Raw genomic sequence first — 26,822 nt, 5'->3', positions numbered from 1 at the left:
TTCACTTCCAACTTTGTGAACATTCCATGGAATAACAACAGGAACAGAGTTACGGTCAATTACCGGGTTAATTTAAACCCAATTCAGACCCAAAATGGTTTAAAACAGTAGTTATTCATCTATACAGTATTTTATATATAAGTTGATGTTACAATCGCAACATACAAGTGATTACATTACAATAGAAGTGTATAACAATAACATAACTTACTTTGTATTATATTATATACTATACTTTTCCTTTTTTTGCTGTGTATAATAGACATCTGTGCACTTAGCTAGCAACATTCCAAAGTCACCAGTCTGTACTTTTTCCTGAAAAGCAGAAATGGCTTTCTTTGTGCATCAGCAGCAGCAGAGCGAAGAGGCAAAGCTTCGCAAAAGGCATTTACAAGCCAAAGACTTTGAAAAAAGAAAACAACATGTACCTCATGGTCTGCTCCCACTGTTCTATTTAGTGGTTGCAATAAAAGGCTTGTGAGACTGTGGTCAACCCTCATGGTCTCGTCCACTTCTTCCTTGATGATACAAAATACATCAATAATGCTTGTAGAGCTAGAGTTCAACACCCTGACTTGCAGTAATGTAAAGTTATAGTGCTCCTTAGAGATTGCTATCTATTTTTTGGTTACAGACTTTAAAGAAGAAGCATGTAGCACCTTCTGAGGCAGTCTATTCCTTGTTGAAAAGATCTTAATCTCAGGAAGTTCTTCCTAATGTTTACGTGGAATCTGTTTTTCTTTTATTTTAATCAATTGGTTTGTGTCCTAATCAGCAGAAACAACAATTAAAACCCAAGCTTGAAATGCTCCATCTTCTGTACTGTATCTCTTCAGATATTTAAAGCCACCATGTCACCTCTCAGTCTTCTCTTCCCAAACCTACATATAATAAAATCTTGTCCTCATAAAGCTCAGTTTCCAGAGGTTTAACCATCCTAGAGACCCTTCTCTGGCTACATTTCAGATCTATATCTTTCTTGAATTCTGGTGCCTAGAACTAGATACAGTATCCCATCTGTGGCCTGACCATGGAAGAAGAGATTGGTCCTATTCAGTCAGTCTGGACACCAAATCACTTCTATTTTAACCTGGAGTTGAATTGGCCTTTTTGCCATCACATAACAGTGTTGACTCATGTTTAATTTACTGCCTACTTAGATTTCTAGAGATTTTTCAGCTGTGCTGCTGGTGTCATTCAACCTGTATTCATGCACTCCGTTTTTCCTGCCTTAATGTACAATAGTACCGAAATCTGTCTCTGTTTGATTTTGATTTTGTTAGTTTTGGCCGAGCTGTCCAATCTGCCAAAATCATTTTAAATCATGACTATGTCTTCTGGAATATTAGCTGCTGCTGTTGTGTGCTTTGAAGTCATGTATAGTGACCCCAAGGCTTCATTCATGCCTGCTAAGTCATATTTGCCTTTCTTTATTGAGAGAACAGGTTAATCTTCATTTTCCCACACATTAGTGTAGAAACATCTAAGCCAGCAGGTCAAACTTGCCAGTTGCTTCTTTCCTTCCACCAGTTTCATCTTACACTCTCACCTTCCTATTTTATATTTTTGAAACCCATGCCAAATATGTCTTTACAACCACTATAAGATGCAGGTTCAAGGCTACTTGACCTGAATTATCAGCAAGAACTGTTTAGTGATGAGATGCTCTAGACAAGCTAATATGATTGCTATGTGTTGTTACTTATATTCTGAAGATTATTCAATGCAAAGGATCATTTTCAGGTTTTCTCAGTGCCAATAATTACTTATGATTGGCATAATCATATATACTTATGATGTACCTCTGACCAGTGAATCATTATTTTGTAAACCCATTCACTTCACTGTGGAATACACTTGTGTTTTGGTGCTTGGAAGATATTTATCAAAATTTAAATGTAAATTTTAAATGTTTAAATCCCAGCTATATTTGTGATCAAAAATTAAGGTAACCACAGCATCACCTGGACAAAACTTTGGGACTTGGTGTAGTCAACTTTATTATTTAACAGGAATTGGGGAAATTATTTTTTGACAGATTACCTTGAAAGGTTATTGTTTGCAGAGTAAATAAGTAATGTTTTATGCCCTTTTAATACCTGATTTTCTGGAATCCTGGAATGTGGTTTGACGAATGAGAAAGTGACTATTGGCTGAAATACTTGATAAAGATGGATATTTCTAGTTCAGACTGTTTTGTTTATTAGTTTCTTAACTGAATGCATTTGTGGCAGTATTTTGCTTTTGCTTTTGGAACTGCTTTAAGAATGAGAAAAGCACAGGAAGCACATTGGTGTGGGAAGAATGTGGCCAGGAGGAGAATGTTACAAACAGCTGAAGTTTACAACCATGTTTCCACAATTTGAACATTTGAGGCTTACAAGCAATAGTTTGCTGTTTTGTCTGAACTGGGACCACTATTGACACATAATTAGCCACTTTTCAAACATTTTTTTAACTAAAGGGAATTTATTTTTTATTTCAACATAACTCTTCTTGTTGAAATATTTTTTAAAATACATCAAAGATTTAGAGAAATTTTAGATTAGTGTTCCTATGAGAGAGGAATGAAACTCAAAACTGATTTAACCATAGAAATATTTTTTCTATTCTAACAGTGCTTTTTAATCTTTTTTTAAAAAAAACTATAGTCATAGAATCATAGAGTTGGAAGAGTTCACAAGGGCCATCACATATGGAAATAGAAAACAGTGCTGAATTACCGTATATACTCGAAGATAAAAAAAAAAGGGCTGAGTTTTTCAGCCCTTTTTTAAGCTGAAAAAGCTTCCCTCAGCTTATAATGGGTTCAGCCAGGCAGCGAAGCCTGGAGCCATTGCTTGCAATATAAGATATAGTTATATTTCCTTTTCCCTCCCTTAACAGTGTGTTTTCTTTTCCAAAGCCCTTCCTCGCTCTTAACCAAGGGAATGTTTTGAAAAGGGAAAGGAGAGGGACAGAAGCCCTTGCAAGTTAAGAAGAAGAATATATATCTTATAATTAATCTTGTTAATCTCTCCTACAAATATATAGGCATTTCTCCCTGCAAGTCTTTGCAATCCTTATGTACCTATATATCTGTAGTTATCTATATACATTAATTTTATATATAAATGTTCCTCTCATATGTTTGCAGGTCTTTGCAAATCCAGGTCTTTGCAAATCCTAGATAGATAGATAGATAGATAGATATTTCCATGTACATATATATCTGTATCTATATGTATAAATTATTTTTATATATGAATTTTCCCCTCACATGTTTGTAAGTCTCTGCAAATCCTATCTATATAAATAAAAATGTAATGTCCGTTTGTTAGGACCTCATATCTCCCAAACTATTCCACTGAATGCTATGAAATTTGGACACAACATAGCAATCGAACTAACGAGTGTTTCAGGCCTACAATCATAAACCTGACCCACTTGAGAAAGATAAAAACAAACCCCTAAGCAACAGCCAATCAGACTCCTCCTCTCTCAGCTACCGTCCTAACAGATGACTCCTCCCCTTAGCAATGGCCAAGCACTCTCCTCCCCCCTTAGCAACTGTCGTAACAGACAGTTCCTCACCTTAGCAACAGCGCAAGCAAAGACCAAGCAGTCTCCACCTTTTAGCAACTGATGTGGGCAGAGCCACAAAGGATGGCTAGGCAAAGCCGAAGTTCTGAGGTCTAGCCATGGAAAGGGTGTCAGGAGCAACTTTAGAAACTTCAAGTCACTTCTGGTTTTGGAGAGTTAGTCATCAGCAAGGATGTTGCCCAGGGGACATGTTTTACCGTCCTGTGGGATGCTTATCTTTATATATCTGTGGAAAGTCCAGGGTGGGAGAAAGAACTATTTTCTGTTACAGGCAAGTGTGAATGTTGCAGTTGGCAAACTTGATTAGCATTGAATAACCTTGCCTGGGGAAATCCTTTGTTGGGAGGTGTTAGCTGGCCCTGATTGTTTCATGTCTGGAATTCCTCTGTTTTCTAAGTGGTATTCTTCAATTACTGTCCTGATTTTAGAGGTTTTTTTTAGTACTGATAGCCAGATTTTCAATAAAAGGGAGGAGGCTGCACTGGGGTCACTCCCTGGGAGGGGCTATGCCATCTGCCAGCAGGAAAATAGCAGAGGGGCATCGCCAATAAGGAAGCCACGCCCCCTGTCATTCTCACCAAGGGTAGGGCAGAGAAAGAAACTTCTCGTTATATATCTGTGGAAGGTCCAGGGTGGGAGAAAGAACTCTTTTCTGCTTGAGGCAAGTGTGAATGTTGCAACTGGCCAGCTTGATTAGCATTGAATAGCCTTGCACCTTCAAACTTGGCTTCTTCCTGCCCTGGAGAATCCTTTGTTAGGAGGTGTTAGCTGGCCTTGATTGTTTCATGTCTGAAATTCCTGTTTTCTGAGTGGTGTTCTTCATTTACTGTCCTGATTTTAAAGAGATTAAATACTGGTAGCCAGATTTTCAATAACAGGCAGGAGGAGGCACTCGGGTTGCTCTCTGGGCGGGGCCTATGGCCTCTCCCAGCAGGAAAATAACACAGATTTTTCTTTCCCATTGAACCAGACTTTTTAATACTTTTGAACCAGATTTTTAATACTGGTGATTTTCAACAATAGTGAGGAGGAGGCAATGGGGTCATTCCCTTGGAGAGACCTATGGCCTCTCCCAGCAGGAAAAGAACATGGCTCTCTATCCTTTCTTTCCCATTGAACCAGACTGGGTCATAACAATGCGCAGCTGGGTACAGCTACTATGGATATAATTATCTATATAGAGAGAGATGTCTAGATAGATAGATAGATAGATAGATAGATATGAATATAGATATATAGGGCTTGCAACTATTACAGGGGGAAATGCACACACAAATATTATAGGCATGTATAGATAGATATGAATATAGATATTTAGGGCTTGCAAATATTGCAGGAGGGAAATGCACATATATAGAGAAAGGATTTGCAAACATTTCAGAGGAAAATATTTATGTGAAATTAGTATATATAATTACAGATCTATATCTCTGCATTGTTTATATAGACATTGAATGTTTGCCTGTTACTGTGTTGGAAGCTGGCCTGAGTCCCCATGGGAAAATAGGGTGGGATACAAATTAAATGTATTATTATTACGTTGTTATTATTATTATTATTATTATTATTATTATTATTATTATTATTAGGTTATTTTTGATACTGTGTTATTTTTGTTTGACCCTACTTTTCCACTTACAAAGCTACTTTGTAACTTTTCTTTGAAATATGGTAAATATTCAAAAACATTTAACTTACTGATGCCTCAATTAATGTAATTTTATTGCTATCTATTTTTATTTTGAAATTTACCAGTAGCTGCTGCATTTCCCACCCTCGGTTTATACTCAAGTCAATAAGTTTTCCCAGCTTTTGTGGTAAAATTAGGTGCCTCGGCTTATATTCAGGTCGGCTTATACGGTACATCTAACATTTCAGTGTTATCTTTACTATTATAGAAGGTGTGGCCTTTTGCAAAGATTTTTCTATGCATATTCCTTACATTGGACAGATTTTGAATTTCAACAATTGGAGATAGATTTTGCAATAATTAAAATAATTAATATTGAAAGGCAAAGTACTTTTGAGAAAACTTTGTAATAAAATCAAGTACTAGTACTTTAGGATCTGATAGCATATAATTAATTATGTCTTACTTGATCCATTGGAGGGAACATATTCTCCACATAAGTGAAGAATTTTCTACAGGTTAATTATATCTCCTGAAAACATATTTATTAATTGGATAGAACATACCATTTTTCAGTGTTAGGTATCAGATGTTGTAAGTTGCAGTGGTTTTCTTTTACTTCAGTACAAGTGAACTGTGGCGTTCTTCTTTTACTTCTTATGTTCCTGTCCATTTCCCATTGTATTTTACAATGGTTTCTGCAAATGTTATTAGTTGCTAAAGATTTAAAGAAATCTTTGCAAGCTTTTTATCCATTCAAATAATCATTCAAAATTTCTTAAAACTCACCTGATAACATCCTCCTTTTTGCTCTCAATTCTTTCTGTCTTCTACCATCTCCTTTTTATATTTCTCCTTTCTCTCTGTTACTTTGTTTCTTTTTAATCATCTGCACCGCAAATAGTTATGTTTCTTTTCTTTATATCGCCAAAGACATCTTTATTTTCTATTAAATTTCCCGATGTACAGATTTTTGTAGCTACATTTGTCAGTTTCTATTCCCTTTTTCTCTCTTCTACATTGTACACACACTTCCTATTTCATATTACACATCTTTTAGAGCCCTTCACTTTCCCAGCTAAGTTTTTATCAACATCCTTTTCAGATATTTCACTCCAGTTTTATGTATTCAAACTCTTTATCATTTCTTATTTAATTTTTCTATTTCCTGATTTTGTTTTCTAGACTCCATCTGTCTCCCCCTCCACATTCAGTCTGTTTGTATTGTGTTCTATATTTCCTCTCCCATTCTTATCTTTTATTCTCTTTGCTGAGTTTAGTTACAAAAGCAAAATGCAGCATGGATGACTTCTGCAGCAAGCTAGAAGAACTGGTGCTACTTCTGCTCATCCTGGAAGAGGAAGAAAAATGCAGCCATCCTCCCACCTTCATTACACACACACACACACACACACACACACACACACACACACACACAGAGGATTTGGAGTAACCAACAAGCTTTATGTTGTACAAGCCTGTTGAAGTGTTAATTGCTATTGAGTGAAGACTAGTTCTTCGAGTTATATTCCCTCATATAAATATAATCAATAGTATTTTTTCCACTTATTTGACATTCATTCATGTTTATTCCAAATTGCCTTTATTTAAGTTATTCAATATAAATGTTAAGTAGCACAATTTATTATTTTGGCACTGGTTGACTGTACCTATTTAGGTACAGTAGAGTCTTGCTTATCCAATATAAACGGGCCAGCAGAATGTTGGATAAGCGAAAATGTTGGATAATAAGGAGGGATTAAGGAAAAGCCTATGTCAAATTGTGTTATGATTTTGCAAATTAAGCATCAAAATATCATACTTTACAACAAATCGACAGAAAAAAACAGTTCAATACACAGTAACGTTATGTAGTAATTACTCTATTTACAAATTTAGCACCAAAACATCGCAATGTCTTGAAAACATTGATTACAAAAACACTGACTGCTAAAAGGCAGACTGCGTTGGATAATACAGAACATTGGATAAGCGAACGTCGGATAATCGAGACTACTGTATATTGAATACTCCCAAAAAAGGCTTCCATAATTTTCTCAGAAAGCAAGTTTTTTTCCTTCTTTCCCTCACCAGTTTCCAAAGTGAATAGGAAGCCGTGCTCAAAACCTTCATCAAATCATCAAATGTGTAATATGATTGTTCTAACGATAGAACAAAATTTTTACAGATGTGTTTTAAATGCAATTTCAGAAGTGATTGGCTCATGTGTGAGCCTGATACGTGAGCCCGTGTGATGGTGATATGTTTCTTTAATATGTAAACTATATTCACTACTATAGTTGGAGGAAGATTATGTTCTGGGTTATGTTTTAGGTCATAGATAGAATGTTTTCTTGACTAAAGAGTTCACCCTGGCCTCTTTCTTCTTTTGGTAAAATAAAGCAGTGACATTATTTGAACTGAATATATGTTAAAGAAATGGGCATCTATAATTTGTTTAATATCTTAGACTCTTCTTAACAAAGAGATGATATAAGCTATGTAAAGTCAAATGATTAGTTGCAATTTACCTAATGCTTTTTACTTATTAACAATATGGGTTGTATTTAACTTATTTACTCTTATATTTTATTTGAGATTTTCATAAGCTCAAATAATTTTGTTTTAATCTGTATTATATTATTGTTGGCTGCCTTGAACAACTTTTTAAGCAGAAAATAGTTGGTTATCCTTTAAAATTAATCCCCCTCCCAAGATCACATGCCAACTGACCTTGGCAAATAGGTACTGTCTTGAAGACAAACAGGTGAGTTTCTATTGTACATTAAGAGAGTTAATAAATCTTTCAATGTCATGCTGAGTTCTACACTGGTCTCTCTTATTTCTCTTGTGAGAATGGCCTCACATACTACCATTATTTCTACAGTGTTATTACTACTTTGTGGCAGCCTTCACTAAGCTGAGGAGGAGCTTTTTTCCCTAAACATTTTATTTTCAAAATTAGTTTTGTTTCAATTTATCTAAAAATTGTACTTAACATTTTAAAGATAAGATTTAAAGGGGAAAAACTATATCTGAAATCTGTGGGTTTTTTATCACCAAGTGCATACTTTTATTTGGTATACGATTAGAAAACTTTCTGCCTGTGAGATATGTGTATATATAATATAAATATTTAAATAAAACAAAGGTTTTTTTTTCCTTTCTAGGGGCTTCACAAAGGTCAGAGTTCACATTTGGCAGGTCCTAATAGTGAACGACCTCTTTCTTCCACTGGGCCTTCCCAGCATCTCCAGGCAGCTGGCACTGGTATTCAAAATCAGAATGGACTGCCTAGCAATTCAGTAACACAGGGGGCTGCTCTCAATCACCTCCCCTCTCACACTGCTACCTCAGGTGGACAACAAGGCATTACCTTAACCAAAGAGAGCAAGCCTTCAGGAAACACATCAGCAGTGCCTGACACAAACAGGCATTCTGGAGAGACACCTAACAGCACTGCCAGTGTAGAAGGACTTCCTAATCATGTCCATCAGGTGACGGCAGATGCTGTTTCTAGCCCTAGCCATGGAGATTCTAAGTCACCAGGTTTACTTAGTTCAGACAATCCTCAGCTCTCTGCCTTGTTGATGGGAAAAGCCAATAACAATGTGGGTACTGGAACCTGTGACAAAGTCAATAACATTCATCCAACTGTTCATACAAAGACTGAGAATTCTGTTGCCTCCTCACCATCTTCAGCCATTTCCACAGCAACACCTTCTCCAAAATCTACCGAACAGACTACCACAAACAGTGTTACCAGCCTTAACAGCCCTCATAGTGGACATGCAGTGAATGGAGAGATGTTGGAGGACTCTCAGAGCCCCGTAAAAAACAACCCTCCTCTTATTGGTCATAAACCTAATCCTCAGATCATACCATCAATGTCAGTATCTATATATCCTAGTTCTGCAGAGGTTCTGAAAGCATGCAGGTAAGTGTTTAAAATCCATTTATAGAATTTTTATGTTTTATATTTCATTTGATCTAGTTAGGATACTGCTGAATGTTAAAAAAATTCATCCAATAATTATTTTGGTTTGTACTTTTTATTTAGAATTTGAATGTGTTTTGTAACAAAAGTAGTTTTAACTGTTTTAGATTATTGTGTTTAAATTTATACAAAAGACAAGGCAGATTGCTTAAAATATAGATTCAAAACTCAACATATTTTCACTGAACTTAAATTGTTAATGATTTCTATGGCTCTTAATCGCAAAACATCTCATGTATGTATATTAAATATTGTGTACATTCAGCTAATATGCAGCTTCACCTTTCTGTCTTATCCCACTTACCTATTGACACTGGGGAAGTGTGAAGGATTCCATAAGAGAAAGTGTCCCTGAAAAACTGGAATGCATAGAAGAGGCAAAGAGAAGTAGGGAGCAAGATGAGAGTAGAGGGCGACATGCAGGATGTAGTAAACAATTGCTTTAAAATATATAGCAACTCTGAAAGAAGTGGTTTATCATTCTGTTTGCCTTGCAGTCCAGCAAACGGCTAGGAAACTTGCATAGAAATGATATCTTATTGTGATTTGTACATTAGTAGGCGAATGTATTAATGAGACGTACGGTCTTATCCTACCCACTTTAACTTGGCTCTGCCTCATTCTTCAGCATTGCCCACTGCTGAAATGCAGCCCCTGATATATTTTCCCAATTATAATGTTCCCATATTTAAAACATTTTCCTGATTCTGCCTCAAGTTCTGTGGCCTTTCCCTTGGTATTCGTGTCAGATGAGGTAAGATAGATGGCTGCTAGAGATTGGATATTTTCAGTACTGGTATGTCAGTTAGGAAATGTTGATGGAGATCTATACCGAGTACCTTTGCCCTGGTCCAACAAGATCAAGGTTTTGTAGCCCTTAGGCTTTTCCTGGGAATTTTAGACTTTTTTTTGGGTGGTGATGGGGGTTAGAACTCTTGTCATAAGTTTTTAGAATATTATGCTAAATATGTCCTTTGTTTTTTACCCTATGTACTCATGTGTAAGTCTAGAAATGTTAGTAAAAAATCAATCCCAAAAAACTTGGATTAATTTGTCTAGAGGTCAGTGTGTGTACTGTACCTTTAATTCTTATAAGAAACTAACTAAACCTGACCACGCTTCGCTATGGCTCAGTATGATATGTAAAAAATGTGTAAGTAAATAATAGTATTGTTGCAAACATAGGTTCACCAAAAACTCATCATTCAATTCAGTTCCCTGCCTTGCATTGCCTTGTCTATGTGGAATGAAATGAAAGGAAGGGGAAAGAGTTTTTTTTTAAATCAGAGATCATTTTTATTGTGAAGCTAGTGGATTGACTACATTTTTGGTATGTCAGTTTTCTGCATAAACATTTAGTTCAGATGGTTTACCAACTCTGGAGCATGCGACGTGTAATTGCTCATGAGAGAAGCCTTTGTTTTCAAATTTCTAACCGCACACTTGTAAAGATTGGCCCTGCACTTTATTTATAGTACAGTAGAGTCTCACTTATCCAACATAAACAGGCCGGCAGAAAGTTGGATAAGCCAATATGTTGGATAATGAGGGATTAAGGAAAAGCCTATTAAACATCAAATTAGGTTATGATTTTACACATTAAGCACCAAACATCATGTTTTACAACAAATTTGACAGAAAAAGCAGTTCAGTGCGCTGTAATGTTATCTTGCAATTACTGTATTTACGAATTTAGCACCAAAATATCACAATATATTGAAAACATTGACTACAAAAATGGCTTGGATAAACCAGAAACTTGCATAAGCGAGGCTTGGATAAGTGAGACTCTACTGTATTTTTATTTATAAAGATGAAACCATTCCCTTCTGGATAGCGTGGTGTAATTTCAAAGTTTAGTTACTTCTGGGAGAATATAAAAGAAGCCCCCTCTAACCTCTGCTGTGGCACTGCATCTGACCTTTTTTGAATGCCTGGGCGAGTAAATAGCAGCAGCAGCCAGGAGTTGCTGGTCCCTGGAGTCAGTATTGGTGATTTCCCCTCGGTGAAATGGTCTTCAATTTATCCACAGGCCATATCAAAATCCATAATTGTGTCCCCAAAACCTGCCCTCGACTTATACATGAGGTCGACTTATGCATGGCTATATAATGTACTTTGACTTTAATCTGTGCCTGTTTAAATCTCTGTTAGATTTTAAGTAATTTTAATGACTCAATGAATATGAAAACATAGAGATTAAAAGAGGAAGTATTTATGAATGCAAAGCTGTAATAAGGAATTAAAATGTTTTGATACTATTTTTAGCATTTATTTTATTGTAGCAATTTCTACACATGGGAGTATTAAGCATTAAAGGAAACTTTATAAAATGGAGAGTAAAAATTGGGAACTTGACAGATCATTGGTATCTGTAATGTATGATACTACAAAAGTACAGGTATAAATAGGTGCTGCCGTGTCTTGCATCACTGAATGATATGTGGGAAGATTCATTTTCAATCTCAGTTCATTTGAATGAGTGTCTTAATTGCTAAAAAAAACATATTTGCTAGCTGTGCTTTTACCTCTACTTTGTTTTAACCTTCATGTTTGCTCATAACTTTCTCAGCTTCCTCACAACTTTCTCAGCACTTCCACATTTATTTTTTATTGTCATATGCCTTCAAGTTGATTCAAATTTATGGTGACTTTGTCATAGGGATTTCTCAGCAGGATTTCTTTTTGTTGTTGCCTTTCTTTGAGTGTGTGACTTGCCCATGGTCACCCAGTGACTTTCCATGTTTAGTGAGAATTTGAACCCTGGTTCCCCAGTCAGTCCATATTTGCTCTCTAGAACCATAGTACTGAAATGGTATGACTGTTTCTGGTCTGTGAGGTTACAAATAATATTATGGTGCTTTGTCTATTGTTGTTATAATTCTCCTCATACCACAGGTTGTTTTATGATTAACTGGTTGCATTTAACTAGACAAAAAAACTTAAGAATTTCCTCAAATAACAACTATATGTTCTGTTTAATGTATTGTTTATTGCTTCCATGGCCAGAATTACTGGGGTGTTGTGTTGTTTCCAGGCTGTATGGCTCTGTTCTAGCAGCATTTTCTCCTGACGTTTTGCTTGCATCTGTGGCTGGCATCCTCCAAAGATGCCAGCCACAAATGCAGGTGAAACGTTAGGAGAAAGTACTGCTAGTACACAGCCATACAGCTTGGAAACCACATAATACTCTATGTGTCCTGTTATCAGTGCGCACTTGCTAGCCTTTTCACTCTTGGCATTTCTTTTATTATGGGAATACTTGTATGTAATTTTTTGTAATTCAAAATTCAAGATCTGAAGAGTAAAGTGTAATGACCCTTAACAAAATCATAACATTTTCTCCACATACACACATACCTAGATACCCACATACATACATACAAACACTGACTTTATTAGATATAGATATAGATAGAAAGATGTATAGATATAAATATCAGGAATGGGCACAGGGCACCGCATAGAGTTTTAAATTTAACAGACAGGCTGGGCCACAGGCAGGTGGATGGAGAGTGCTTGTTGTGAACTAATTGGAAAAATGAACAAATTCCTACACACTGCACATAGCTTGCTTGTAGTGCAAAAAAAGGAAAGAAAGAACAATATAGTATTTCAAATGAAGAACAATTTTAACCAACATAAACTTCACAGCATTTCAGTGGAAACTCCAGAAGCCATCCAGTTCAACCCCCTTCTGCCATGCAGTAAAAGCACAATCAAAGCATCCCCAACAGATGGCCATGCAGTCTTTGTAATAATAATAATGGGAGCAACCCCAGGGGCCATCCAGCCCAACCTCCTTTTGCCATGCAGTAAAAGCAAGGAAGGTGCTTCTATTCCCAGGAGGAGTGGGACTTTGCGATTTAAACCAGGCTATGCAAGGTACTCCCAGCAGCCTGGCCCAGGTATGTCTTGGCCTCCTTCTCCTCAGCACTGGGGTCTGGTCGGGCAAGAGAGCAGAGGGAAGAAGCAGGAAAGTAAGGTAGCCGGGTGGGCCCTGGGGCCTTGGGTTGTGCCCCTCGGTGCCTGTAGCATCATGGCACAGAGCCCTTCTGCCTGGCACTGGCAGGAGGGCCACCCTTCCAGGTCCCTGCCGCATGAGGCTCGGGGAGTGCCAGCACCTCAAAGGAGGAGGAAAAAGGAGGGAGGGGGGAAGCAGTATGGTGTCACCGCCACTTCTGGCACCCTTTGAGGAGGAGGGAAGAGGAGGAGGAAGAAGAAAGCGTGGATCCCCTAAGTATGCCTCATAAGGTAGTTCAGTACACCTCGCAGAGTCCCAAGGGCTCCGCAGAGCGCACTTCAAGAACCGTTGGTGTAAATTTTTTTGTAACCATTCCTGTCGTAGATTCACTGTATACTAGATACAGTATTTTAATAAACTCCCATGCAATAGATTAACACATCTAATTTTTCTTTAAGTTTCTTAAAGAACATATTTTAAGGACAGTTTTGTACAGATGCAGATTACAGTATGTTATTAAAATAAGTGCTTTAGTTATATCTTGACTTTTGTTCCTTTTAGTAAAAGTACTCTCTGCTTACTAAGCACATGTGTTAGAAAGATATTGAACTGGTTGTGTGTCCTTATCATATATTGTCATGTCTTCAGTGTTGAACCAAATAGAAACTGGTGCTTTCTAGAAACTAGCTGCATATGAAGGGGGAGCAGTGCAGAGACGTTGTATAAAACTTTTCCCCACTTTTCATATTCAGTAGCTTCTTACATTGAGCATGTGTGGGGAGTTTTGTTAGTAAATTAATACCTTGTACAATGTCCTGTTTGAACATTCCATTTTTTTGGGCAAAAATAGAATTAAACTGGACTATGTGGACAGCAGGTTCTTGTGAGGTGGTATTAATGAATGGTAAACTTTTGTTAATGAATCATAGTCACACTTGGGTTGAAATGCTTTTTATATCCTATCCTTTTATCATTTCCCTATCCTTCTCTGACATGGATATGTGGAAATCAGAAACTCCTAGTTCTGCTTTAGATTAATCAGAGCTCAGTGTGGCATCTGAACTCTAAACTGATGAATCATTTTGGTTAGCAAAAATAAGGTTTGTAATCCAGAATTTGAAGTTGGCTTGGTTCATTTCAGACAAATGAAAGCCTTCAAATCCTCCTCGCTGGCACAGCAGCAAGGAACTTGAGGCTCACAATCTCTTATTAATACTAAATGACAGTTTCACGGTAGATCTGAACCAGCCCATTGGGTGACTGTTACACTGCAATTTTTGGCTGGCCAACTTCACCAAAGCCACATATTATCCTATCTGTTAAACCTCTTTGGATTCTCTTCTCCTGTCCTGTCCCTTCACTTTCCGTGGACAAATCCAGCTTTTGCTTACCACTACCATCACCTATCATTTGCTTTGGAACAGAAAGCTGGATGTATAGAGGCACACATATTTTCTCATTAGTGTTGTAAGGAGTACATTGTGCCTGTATTTGACTTGATCAAACGTAATCCTTTCAGTTATTGTTTTCTGATATACCTATACATATACATATATATGTATTTTTATTCTCTTATGTATTTTGTTCAGAAATGGCCTGTATCATTTGTTTGCTTTGTTAGTGAACTATGGCAATATTTCATATGAGAATTTTTAAAAGGTTATTTATACAAAATTATTACAGGGTGAGTTTTAAACACAGTACAACACTTGTATTAATGGGGAATGTATTCCTGAACTTATTGTGTAAACAGGAGAATGTGGATAATAGGAAACAATATTGAAATGTATTGTATTTGTGGGAAGTTACCATAGAGCAGTGGTTCTGGGAGTTGAAGTCCTCCAGGTGTTTATGAATTAATGTCCTAGAAGCTTCAGCAGCTTTGGTCAATAGTCAGGATATTGGGAGCTGAAGTCCAAAACACTTTGAAGACCAGAGTTTGGGAAGCATTGCCATAGAATCTTGCTGGAGGACCTGGAAAATTTCTAGAGAGGTATTCTCTGTTGGAGTTTACTAGGGCTTCCATGGAAACTGTGGTAGCGTCCAATAGAAGCATTTCAAAGAATTGCCTGGGGGATGTAGAAAATTTGTAGGGAAGCCATGCTTTGTGAGATTAGTAGGTGAAAATGCACATACAGATACTGGACGTACAGGACTCTTAAGAACTTTAATTTTTGAACAGGCTTTCATATCCAAAGTTTACTTACGAAGTTAAGTTAGAAGGAGAACAGAAGAAACATCTATTATTCTACCTACTTTTCAAGCTTTAGGGAATACATTATCTTCGTGTTCTTCATTTTTTCCAATGCATTCCAGAATCTTGAATTTAGTGCCTCCCTTTTGTTGAGCAAGCATGGTCCAATTATATTGATCCTTTTCATTAGAAGAATTACAGAACTCCTCTAATGCAGTAAGGCCTGCTTGAGCTTAAAAAGTTTTCAGGTTTGTTTATCAGAGTGAAACATTAACCTATAGTCTAATAAGGGTTTGGGTAAAGAATAATAATTAATACTTTGTTGAATTCAGTCTTGGAAACAGCCAAGGACAGAGCAAGTCTCCTTGTTGTAAATGCTTTTATTAAATGTTGTGACTAATGATAATAATAATAATTATTATTAATGACTATTATTATTAATGACTATTATTGCTGTAGAGAAGGCAACTGTATATACTGATTCTTCTTATTCCTTAAAATCACAAAAAAGAGAAAGGTTGCATGTAGCTTTTACCATATTTTTCTGCTTTTTTATTGGAAAGAGTATTTTAGGGTCAAAATAGATGTTAAAGAGAATGTGTGTGTTCCTTCTGATCAAACCAGCATGAATCTACTGCATTACCCAGTATGGGCAGAAATCATGTAACATTTGGAAGCTTTATAATGACTGCCTACTCTTATGACTGTTTCCTTTAGAGCTGTTTTCCACACTGTGTGTCACAACATGTTAGTGTGTTGGCTGCAGTGTGTAGGTGTGTTGCACAAACGTAATGAGTAACCTCTGTGTCTGTGTGAAGAAATAATAACAACAACAATAATAATAGAGAAAAAGGGTTTTCATGAGATATGTTGTGTGCCCATACATTTTGTTATTACAATTTATGTATGTGTCCTTATCTATTATAAAAGGTTGGTTTAACCTCTGGGTTGCTAGTAAAACGGAATTGTATGCTGCGAAATAAGGCATGTCTAAAAAGTGTGTCACCAATATGAAATGTTTGGAAAGCTCTGCTTTAGAGCATTGTCTTTGCATTTTAAAATAGTAATGTAAAAATACCCTCGACAAAAAGTGTTCACTAGTTACCAACATGTTAAAACTAAACATCTGGGATTTAATTTAGGTGACTTTCCTGGATGTTTATATTGAACTAGCTTGGGGACCCGGCGGTGCCCGGGTTATTAGTAGAGGGCATGGAGTTGTTTTGGATATTATGAATGGGCCCATTGTTGCAGATCTGTGGCCGATGGGGCTTGCAGTGGGAGACAATTTGGATGAAGGTAGTGCAAATCCCATAATCCTTGGTCCATCCTCCCCCAAACTGCTGCAGGGTGTAAAGTGTCATTTGGGATATGTGTGCCAAGTTTGGTTCAATTCTGTCATTTGTGGCAGGTGTAGTGGTCTGAGGAAGTGAGTGAAGGTATTGTAAATCCCATAATCCTTTGCTCATCCTCTACCAAAATTCTGCAGTGGGTAAAGTATGTCATTTGGGATATGTATACCAAGTTTGGTTCAGTTCTGTCATTCATGGCAGTTGCAGTGGTCTGAAGAAGTGAGTGAAGGTACTGTAAGTCCCATTATTCTCTGTCTGTCCTTCCCCCAACTGCCCCAGGACGTAAAGGGGGTCATGGGAGTTCTGCCTGTCAAGTTTTGTCCAGTTACGTCACTGGTGGGCCACGAGCACATACAAACATTCACTATATATATATATATGTGTGTGTGTGTGTGTGTGTGTGTGTGTGTGTGAATGATTTGGATAGGACCGTATATAAACAGTAGGTGTCTTTTGATTTTAAATTATTTTATAGTTAAATTCTGGCCTGCATTGCTAAATTCTGGTGTGCAAATGTAGTTCAGCCATTTTAGAATTTTGTTCATATATCCCTTACTGTATGTAGCTACAGCAATTTGATTTAATATTTTGCCCATAAATCAGTTAAACTTACAGAAGTACACATTGATTCTATTCTGATTGAGAGTTGCGATTGGATTTATACATTGACTATTTAGCCTCAAATTAAAAAAAAAGAAGAATGGATCTGAAGATGTTACAAAAGACCCAACAATATATTCATATATATATAGGAGCTCTTATAATACAAGCTATCTAATGCTCTTATATTATCTCTAAAATTTATAACTACAGTAGAGTCTCACTTATCCAACATAAGATGGCCGGCAGAACATTGGATAAGCAAATATGTTGGATAATAAAGAGGGATTAAGAAAAAGCTTATTACACATCAAATTAGGTTATGATTTTACAAATTAAGCACCAAAACATCATGTTTAACAACACATTTGACAGAAAAAGTAGTTCAATACGAAGTAATGCTGTGTAGTAATTACTGTATTTACGAATTTAGCACCAAAATATCACGATGTATTGAAAACATTGACTACAAAAATGTGTTGGATAATCCAGAACGTTGGATAAGCGAGTGTTGGATAAGTGAGACTCTACTGTAATGGTTTTCTTTTGGACTTAGAATCCTATTCTAGAATTTGTAGTACAGTATTGATCTGGCTGTATGTGTTTTTTTAGAGTGAAACTAATGGAACAGTTTTTCTATAAGTCCAAAACTGTATGTGTTTCCGAACCCATACATTCTTTCAGAAGATTATATTGTACAGATATTTGCAAAACTATTTTCTTGGCTTTACTTGTCTGCCTTCATTTTTGCCTTTTCTCTTACATCCCTTCACCATGAACTATAAAGTAGGGAAGTGATTAGAGGTTGTAAAATATCAGTAAAACTTAAAAACTGACTACACTAATTGCGTGCACACACTTTTGTTCTGTCGCTTAATCCTTTTAACATATTGCTGAACATGAACACGTCCATGTTGTGTTCTGATTCAAAATGTTTTCCAGGTTTCTATGTGAATTATTTTTTCTGAGAAGTAGATAATAAACAGCCATTTCATATTTCAATCTGATTTGTTTTCTAGATAGTTTCACCTGATGTTGTTTTTAGATTAGATTGTATATTAACTTCAGGGAGGAAGGGAAAATGGTTTTTTAAAAACCTCCTTAAATTACAATGTTGATAAATATTGAGAGAGGTCAAAATGTTAGTTTCAGCTCAAGTAAACTCATTGAGTAAGTGAGAACTTGATAAATCAGCAATTATATAAATTCCATTAAGTCAGTGGATCTACTGAACTGGAGATTAAAAATTAGATTTAAACCTGAAAATATTCATCAAAATATATACTATAGTTTTCCATTTGAATGTATTACTTTACTTTTGAATTTAAAGTTGTATTCATATTAATGTATGGATAATACATGAGTGCATTCATCCAGTGTTTACTTCTCTTCGTAGGAATCTGGGTAAAAATGGCCTATCAAATAGTAGCATCTTATTGGATAAATGTCCTCCTCCAAAACCACCACCACCTCCATATCCTCCCCTGCCAAAGGACAAGTTGAATCCACCTACACCTAGTATTTATGTAAGTGTTGTTCTACATTATTATAAAAAATGGATTGAACCTCTTGAATATGTTCATATGTTGCAAATAGTTCTCTGGGAATAATCTGGCTATGATCAATTTCTTAGGTTTCTGCAAAGGCCTGGGCTTCTGGCAACTTTCCTTGAAGCAACCATTTACTATCCCTATGATTTATTCAAGCAGATTGTCAAAAATGGTTTATCAAATTATTATTATTATTATTATTATTATTATTATTATTATTATTATTATTATTATTATTTACTTTATTTATATCCCATTTTTCTCCCCATGGATACTTAAGGTGGCTAACAATACCATACTTTCGTCATAGTTTTAAAACATGCAATACAAAAATTAAAAAACAACAACAAATAATACAGTGTGGATTAAGGTAAAAACAGATTAAAATATAACAAACGTTTTAAAGTTTTATCAAGTAGGATTCCTTTTACAGGGTAAGAACCCAATCAAGCATCTTTTAGGATAATGGCCAATGTTCACTGAATATTTGGATGACTTTTAAAATAAGTTTCATCAGAATGAAGGTTTGTAACACTGAAGAAATGTAGTATTTTTTCTTGATGATCTGAGCTTCAGATCTTATATGAACACCTGTTTTCTGTATATTTGTGTCTACAACATTTCAGTGTTTTCTGAACATCTTACATCTTTCTAATTACAACAAAATGTAAACCATAAAACATGAGTTTCCATCCTAAATAATTTTTAAAATGTTACTCGTAGGGTTCTGTTTTTATTTGAAATGAGGTCTAGTTTTGTGCATAACTCCCATTGAATATGTAATTTGCTGTTGTTGGTCACTAATTAATTTCAAACTTATGACATCCCTAAGATGAAGTTATCCAATTTTTCTTGGCAAAATTTGTTCATTGAGGGTTTACTATTGCATCCCTCAGAGCTGAAAAGAATGTGATTTGCCCAAGGCGACCTAGTAGATTTCCATGGGTGAGCAGAAATTGAAACCCTTGTCTCCCAGAATATTAGTCCAGCACTCAAACCACATGCATAATTAAGTATCCATAATATCTCTAAAATATTGGTAATAAATAGCTGAATTTTATAATTTTAGTAGCATGATATAGTATAGTTAGAAATATTTTGATGATAACAGGAATCAATCCACTGTGCACAATTGATACTGAAGTTAAAAGTTGCCATTTCATTTTTCATTTTTGTAGTTGGAGAATAAGCGTGATGCTTTCTTCCCACCTTTACATCAGTTTTGTACAAATCCAAACAATCCTGTTACTGTAATACGTGGCCTTGCTGGAGCGCTTAAGTTAGGTAAGTTTGATTTACAAATATTTACAGTCGATATTTATCTCTTTTTTCTTTAAAAGAGACCTGTAGAAAACTGAGGCACCCTTTGATGTGCTTAGAAATCACTTTGTTTCTGTATATTCATTTATATCTCATTATTATATTCCTGTAAGTTCATATGCCAATCTACATGTCTGAATTCAAAACATTCAGGAATTCTGTTTTGATCTCTATATGTAGTATAGACTTCAGATCCACAGATTATGAATTTGCCATTTTCACCCATCATGGATTGTTTCAACCTATACATACAATTGTGTTGACATGAATGCAGATGCGTTGAGTGTTTATGTTACCCCCATTTAATAATTTGGGACTGATTTGTTTTGTTTTTGTTTGTTTGGCATTTGTGGAGGTCCCAGAATTGAACCCTTGCAGATCCAGAGAGCCACTATACTCTTAAAAATTGATATTAAAATGAAACTGCAGTTTAGATTAATTCATTGTTGTCTTATATAATATCTGCCAACAACAAAATTCTATAGTTTGGGAGGTAGAAGGTTGTTCGCTTTTCCCCTCCATTTTATGGGAATTTGCCTGAATAAAATTGTTGAAAACATGATGTGTACATATCTTTTAAATCAGCTTTTGTTTTATTTAAGAAATATGTTTTTTTTACATACTTACTCAAGTTTGGGTTATGAGAATATACAAGCTGTCATTTAATTATTTATGAAAATGTTATGGAATACAAGAGTAATAGATGGCAAATTGTTTCTGAACTTTTTTAAACTAGAGACTTTTAGTCCATTGAGGGGAATCTTGTGGCTTGTGCCAATTATAGAAGCTTGACTATTCAGAGATTTATTCCCAGCAGAGTGAACATGTTTTAGCTGAAGTTAAATTATACAACTATTATGAATTTCTGCAAGATTTTGTATCTCTTAAGTGTATAAAGATATCTTCTTCTCATATAACTTGTTTAAAGACATTCTTGGGCCAGTAAAATTATTTTTTAATTCTGTAAATTCAATCTGAGGTAGGATAAACACTTGATATAGGTTGGTTAATGCTCTGTACATTTCTTGATGAGATAAGCTAAGGAACCTTGCCATTTATCCCAGCCCCTATGGGCTGGATGTGGGCCAGATGTAGCTCACAGAGGTTCTCCATCTGGTCTGCAAGCTTCTTCTGCTGTTATATTTGATTAGTGATTAGAGATAAGAAGGTATTTTATTAAGGCCAGAAAACAGCTGCCTGAAGTTGAGATTTGTGTTGAGTTCAGAAAATGTTTGCATGAAACTGAGTGGAAATGAATAGAATTGAGATGTGCTTTGAATGCCCAAATATGAAAGAATTACACCTAATTCTGTTCTGTGCCCATAGCCATGCCTGCCATTTGCAGCCTCCAAAATACTTTTCAAATTGCTTGGCTGAAATATGCCCCCTTACCTGCTATAGTGAATTTATCTTCTGCATACCCTATGCATAATTTAATTTTTCTATGACACAATGTGTTGGAGAAAAATACATTGTTGATTTGCAATAAAGAATGGTGTCATATGTTAGTTTGGTGGGAGAATTTCTGTGTAACATGAGAGTCGGATTTTACCTTTAGATTGATAGCCTTGTATTATTTGTATTTTACAGATTTGTTTTTTAATTCTTTTTATATATATTTCTGCCATACTATGATTTCATTTTTTTCTTAAAAAATAAAACTAAATTAAAAATAAAACTAAGTTGTTCTAATATGTTTTGAAGTCATTTTTGACTCATAGTATTTTCTTGGCAAGATTTGCCCAGAGGAGGAGGTATGCCTTAGCCTTCCTCTAAAGCCGAGAGAGTGCGATTTGCCCAAAGTCACCCAATGGGTTTCCATAGCTGAACCGGGATTTAAACCCTGGACATAACTGTTGATTTTATGTACCTTTTATACTGCATATTCAATTGGTCTCCTGCTGTTACTGCAGTAGCAATGCAGGAAAGAATGCTATCATTCTATTAATTACACTCATTTCTCCTAGATCTAGGACTCTTCTCTACAAAAACTGTGGTGGAAGCTAATAACGAACACTTAGTAGAAGTAAGGACACAGCTATTGCAACCATCAGATGAAAATTGGGACCCCACTGGAACAAAGAAAATCTGGCGTTGTGAGAGTAGTAAATCTCAAACTACAATAGCTAAATATGCACAGTACCAGGCCTCCTCATTCCAGGAGTCATTAAGGGTGAGTAGACTACAGTGATTTCTCCATTGATCAACATTCCACGTTAAATCATTTTTAATAGCTGTAATTGACCCATATGGGCATATTTAACAATTTCAAAGGAGTAAGTTTTTGAGTAGTGGCACTATATATAAATGCCAAGTAAAATTGAAGTAGAATAAGCAACCACATCCCTTTTCAAGTAGATCAACATTGTGTTTTTCTCAGGTCCTCCTTTAAGGTTAAGATATAAAAAATATTTAAAGTTTAATATTAAAAAGTAGTACTCAAGTTTATAATAAAACTTAATAAAACGTTAACATTAAATATAAGGCTTTGCAATGTTTTACCTGAGTATGAAAAATTATGCTTGTCCAGTTCTTTTTTTATTAAAAAGAAAGTGCATATCTTGATGTTGAGTGTTAGATACAAAAAATGGCTTCCTCTTTATAAACCTAACTACAGTAGAGTCTCACTTATCCAACATAAACGGGCCGGCAGAACGTTGGATAAGCGAATATGTTGGATGATAAGGAGAGATTAAGAAAAAGCCTATTAAACATCAAAATAGGTTATGATTTTACAAATTAAGCATCAAAACATCATGTTATACAACAAATTTGACAGAAAAAGTAGTTCATTACACATTAATGCTATGTAGTAATTACTGTATTTACGAATTTAGCACCAAAATATCACAATGCATTGAAAACATTGACTACAAAAATGTGTTGGATAATCCAGAACATTGGATAAGTGAGTGTTGGATAAGTGAGACTCTACTGTATCAACCATATAGTGGGGGTAAGGCATCTTAGTTGAAATATTGAGTCACAACTGCTATTTGATTGAAAATGTAACGGAAATGATTTGTGTGGGAAAGCAGAGTTATACCTCTATGTTAAAAAACCTAGAAGGCAGTGTAACACTAAATCAGAAGTAACTTCTTGGCAGAATATTGCCTTAGTTACATGTGGAAAACTAAAAGGACTTTGTGGGCGGTGAGACAGACAGAGTTTTTGGAAGAAGAAATAGAAGCTGGGCTGGTTTGGTGGGTATTTCTGAGATCTTGATAGTACTTGGTTGGGCTGATCAGGGACACAAATGGGATTTTTCTAGATTGCCAATGGTGATTGGGGAAATGGGATGTCCACTGAAGATTTCCGGCGGCTGGTTGGAGAAGGGAGCCAGCGTTGTGTTCTCCCAGATCATTCCATTGCTGTTGGAGGGTGGGGGTTTCCAGAAGCATTAAGCCTCTCTGATTCTGGGGGCCAAAAGGTAAGCTAGAAAGATCAGACACTATGACAAAGCATTGTGTGGAGATTAGAACATGTGGTGGTGCACAACTGAAAAATTAAGAGAAATTTAGCATATACTTTGAGTAATTAGAGTATAACTATGAATGTTAAATGGAAATATATATCTAAATCTATAATAAAAGCGAAAACCCATATGTGTGTATGTGGCACAGGTGTCTGCTCACACAAACAGCCTCCGGCCTCCACAAACATGCTACAGTTCCCAGGGCTCAGAATCCAGCAAGTCACCCCTTTGCACTGACATTGTGGTTACAACGAGCTCCATGAACATGTAGCCCAGCCCCTGCCAATGTCCTTCCCAAACACTACGACCCACCACCCAAGGAATGCTTTCATTTGGGGGCCATTTCATCCTAGATTTTGCTTTTTCTTCCACCACAGGCAGGCATTCCAGGGTTCTCCATTGGTGTGGAATTTGTATGGCCCCGCCCACTGCCCTTCCCTTTCAAATCTGTCTACATAACAAACACAGCAGAACCGAGCAACAACTAAACTTACTGGAAGAGTTTGGCGATTGACTGCACATGATGAAAGTTGTAGTTCGCCCTGCATCAAGTCACACCACTGTGACTCTTACTGGGAAATTTAGAGGAGTTGTAGTTCACCTACACCCAGAACACTATGAACCCAAACAATGATGGGCCTGGGCCAAACTGGCCATACATACCTGATATGCCCAGATTTGAATACTGGTGGGTTTTGGAGGGGAATTTCCCTAAAGATTCCACACTGCCATATAATCCAGTTCAGGGTGGATTTTTTTTTACAGCTGTGTAGATGAGGCCTCATACAATCCAGTTCTAAGCAGATAATATACAATTATAAATATAATATATAATAATTATTGTGGTATCATAATACAGAACAATATAATCTCTAACATCAGGACAGTAAATAAAGAACAACACTGAAAACGGAAATTCCAGAAAAGGAAACAACCAGAGTCAGTTAACACTCCCTACAAAGGACTCCCCCAGGGAAGAAGCAGCCAGGGCTTTGAAGCTGCAAGGCCATTAAATGCTAATTAAGGTGACTAATTGCAACATTCATACTTGCCGCACCGAGATTGTTCATTGCTATTCAACCTGGCCAACCAAGAATTCCACAAGGTAGAAAGCGGCCAGGCTTGCAAGCAGCAAGGCTATTCAGTGCTATTCAAGCCGGCCAACCAAGATTTCCCCTAGGTAGAAAACTCCAGGATTTGAAGCCACGAGGCTACTCTGTCCCATTCAACCTGACCTAGCAAGGATGCCCTATGTAGAAAGTGGTCAGGCTTTTAAGCTGCAAGCCTATTCAATGCAATTCAAGCTGGCCAAACAATGATTCCCCTGCAAAGGAAGTAGCCAGGCTTCAAAGCAGCTGTTTGATTAAGGGTGCTACTCCAGGTCGCCAAACAAGGATTCCCCTAGGTATAACACAGCCAGGCATTGAAGTTGCAAAGCTATTCGGTGCGATTCAACCAGACCAACAAAGGATTAACCTTGGTAGAAGGTGGCAAGGCTTTGAAGCAGCGATACCACTCTGTACTATTGAAGCTCACCAACCAAAGATTCCCCTAGGTAGCAAGCAGCCAGGCTTTGAAGTAATGAGGCTATTAGTTGCAATTCTGGCAGCCCAAAAAATCATTCCCCTAGAACGCAAGTACCCAGCTTTCCAAGCAGCAAGCCTATTCAATTGTATTCTAGCTCACCAAACAAGGATTCCCATAAGAAGGCCGCAAGACTATTCACTGCTATTCCACTTGGCCAACAAAGGATTCCCATAAGCCACAGCAACGTGTGACCAGGCAGAGCTAGTCCATTTATATTAAGACTGGGAGAAATAAAAATGATTAGTCATTGAGATAGTGAATATTTCATACTGTACTAAAAATGAAATTGTAATACCTTTATTCTTGGCATGTTTTACAAGAAATAAATTTAATAAAATTTCAGTTGCATTGAGTTCTAAAATGACTAATTAAGATAGATTGGGAAGGAGTGACCCATACCTTCCAATATAAGATAGCTGCATGTTTTACTTAATATTAATAATTATGTTATAGTTACCATAGCATATATTTGTAGTATATCTTCATTTGACTTTTGCAGGAGGAAAATGAGAAAAAAAGTCACCATAAGGACCATTCAGACAGTGAATCAACATCTTCCGATAAGTGAGTAGATAGCATTTAATATGGGATTAGCTGTGAAAAGAATATTAATCCAATTTTGTTATTCTTAGATGTAACCCTCCCCCCACCCCGAGCATGCTAGTTTCCAAGTCCGTCTTCATTTGAAAATGTTCTACAGTTAATTTCCTGTTTCAGGGTTACAGAGGTACATTCTGTTTCTCTTTCCAGACACACTTCTTAGGTGTGAGGGAAAGAAGACCCACGTTATTAAACCCACTGATACTCATACACATATGCAGTATAAGAATGGCCTACATGTTTCTGATAAAGTAGGAAGAGGGTCTCAGTGAGAAGAGAAGCAGTGGAGCAAAACCTAATACAGTATATGCATCTTCGAGGGGCAGCATCTTTGATAGATTTCTTAGTTTGTAAAGCCTTAGCTATTGTAGAGTGCTTATATTAAGAGCAGGGACAGTTGTTTTGCCTTAAAAATTAATATCTATACATTTCAAGGCAGATGATTCTCAATACTGTATTGCAATGATTACCAGGAAGTCATTTGGACAGCTGCTCCTGTTGTCCTCACTATTTTGGAGAAAGACACACATTGAAACTTGGAACACTGCAAGAGTTTTACCAAAGAAGCACTGAAAAATTGCATGTACTGTCTCAAAATATCAGAAGTGGGAAAAATCTGTTCAGCCTCTAGCACCTTGCTTTTCACTGTCTCTACTAGACGACTTCTGCTATCTGAGCAATTGCAGTCATCAAAATTGAAGTCAGTTCTGTCTTACTTCAAAACTGCCTTGGTGTCATTCAGTTTGTATTGATGGTATCATAACTAACAATTCTACATCAGTATCATGTGTCAGAGCCCCATCTTTCACTAGCTCCATGAAAGCTGTTGCATGTAAACAAAAGTCTCATTGTGAAAAGAATCTAAAGAATCACATCACCAAGAAAGTGGTTGAAACTGTGTATTCTTAATTGGACATTGCTACATTCCACTGCTCTGCAATACGAGATTTCAAATCAAGGCTGCTGTTATG

At 36.4% G+C, this 26,822-nt stretch overlaps 1 protein-coding gene across 11 annotated transcripts in view; it reads left to right on the top strand.

Annotated features, from left to right (window-relative positions):
- The window catches only part of kdm6a (lysine demethylase 6A), a 218,523-nt gene that overhangs the window by 166,247 nt on the left and 25,454 nt on the right, over positions 1-26,822 (top strand). For 6 of the 11 annotated variants that reach the window (XM_062975175.1, XM_062975172.1, XM_062975169.1 and 3 more), the window contains 6 exons: positions 8,383-9,149; positions 18,716-18,845; positions 20,048-20,153; positions 22,157-22,362; positions 23,461-23,619; positions 25,751-25,815. In XM_062975175.1, coding sequence (XP_062831245.1) covers positions 8,383-9,149; positions 18,716-18,845; positions 20,048-20,153; positions 22,157-22,362; positions 23,461-23,619; positions 25,751-25,815 — 1,433 coding nt within the window. The remainder of the gene's footprint in view (positions 1-8,382; positions 9,150-18,715; positions 18,846-20,047; positions 20,154-22,156; positions 22,363-23,460; positions 23,620-25,750; positions 25,816-26,822) is intronic. The other 5 variants (XM_062975178.1, XM_062975176.1, XM_062975173.1 and 2 more) reach the window with 1 other exon arrangement.

This window comes from Anolis carolinensis, chromosome 3, assembly GCF_035594765.1.
Source record: "Anolis carolinensis isolate JA03-04 chromosome 3, rAnoCar3.1.pri, whole genome shotgun sequence".
NCBI lineage: Eukaryota > Metazoa > Chordata > Lepidosauria > Squamata > Dactyloidae > Anolis > Anolis carolinensis.
The sequence above is the reverse complement of the archived record's forward strand: the minus strand, read 5'-3'. Positions and strand labels throughout refer to the sequence as shown.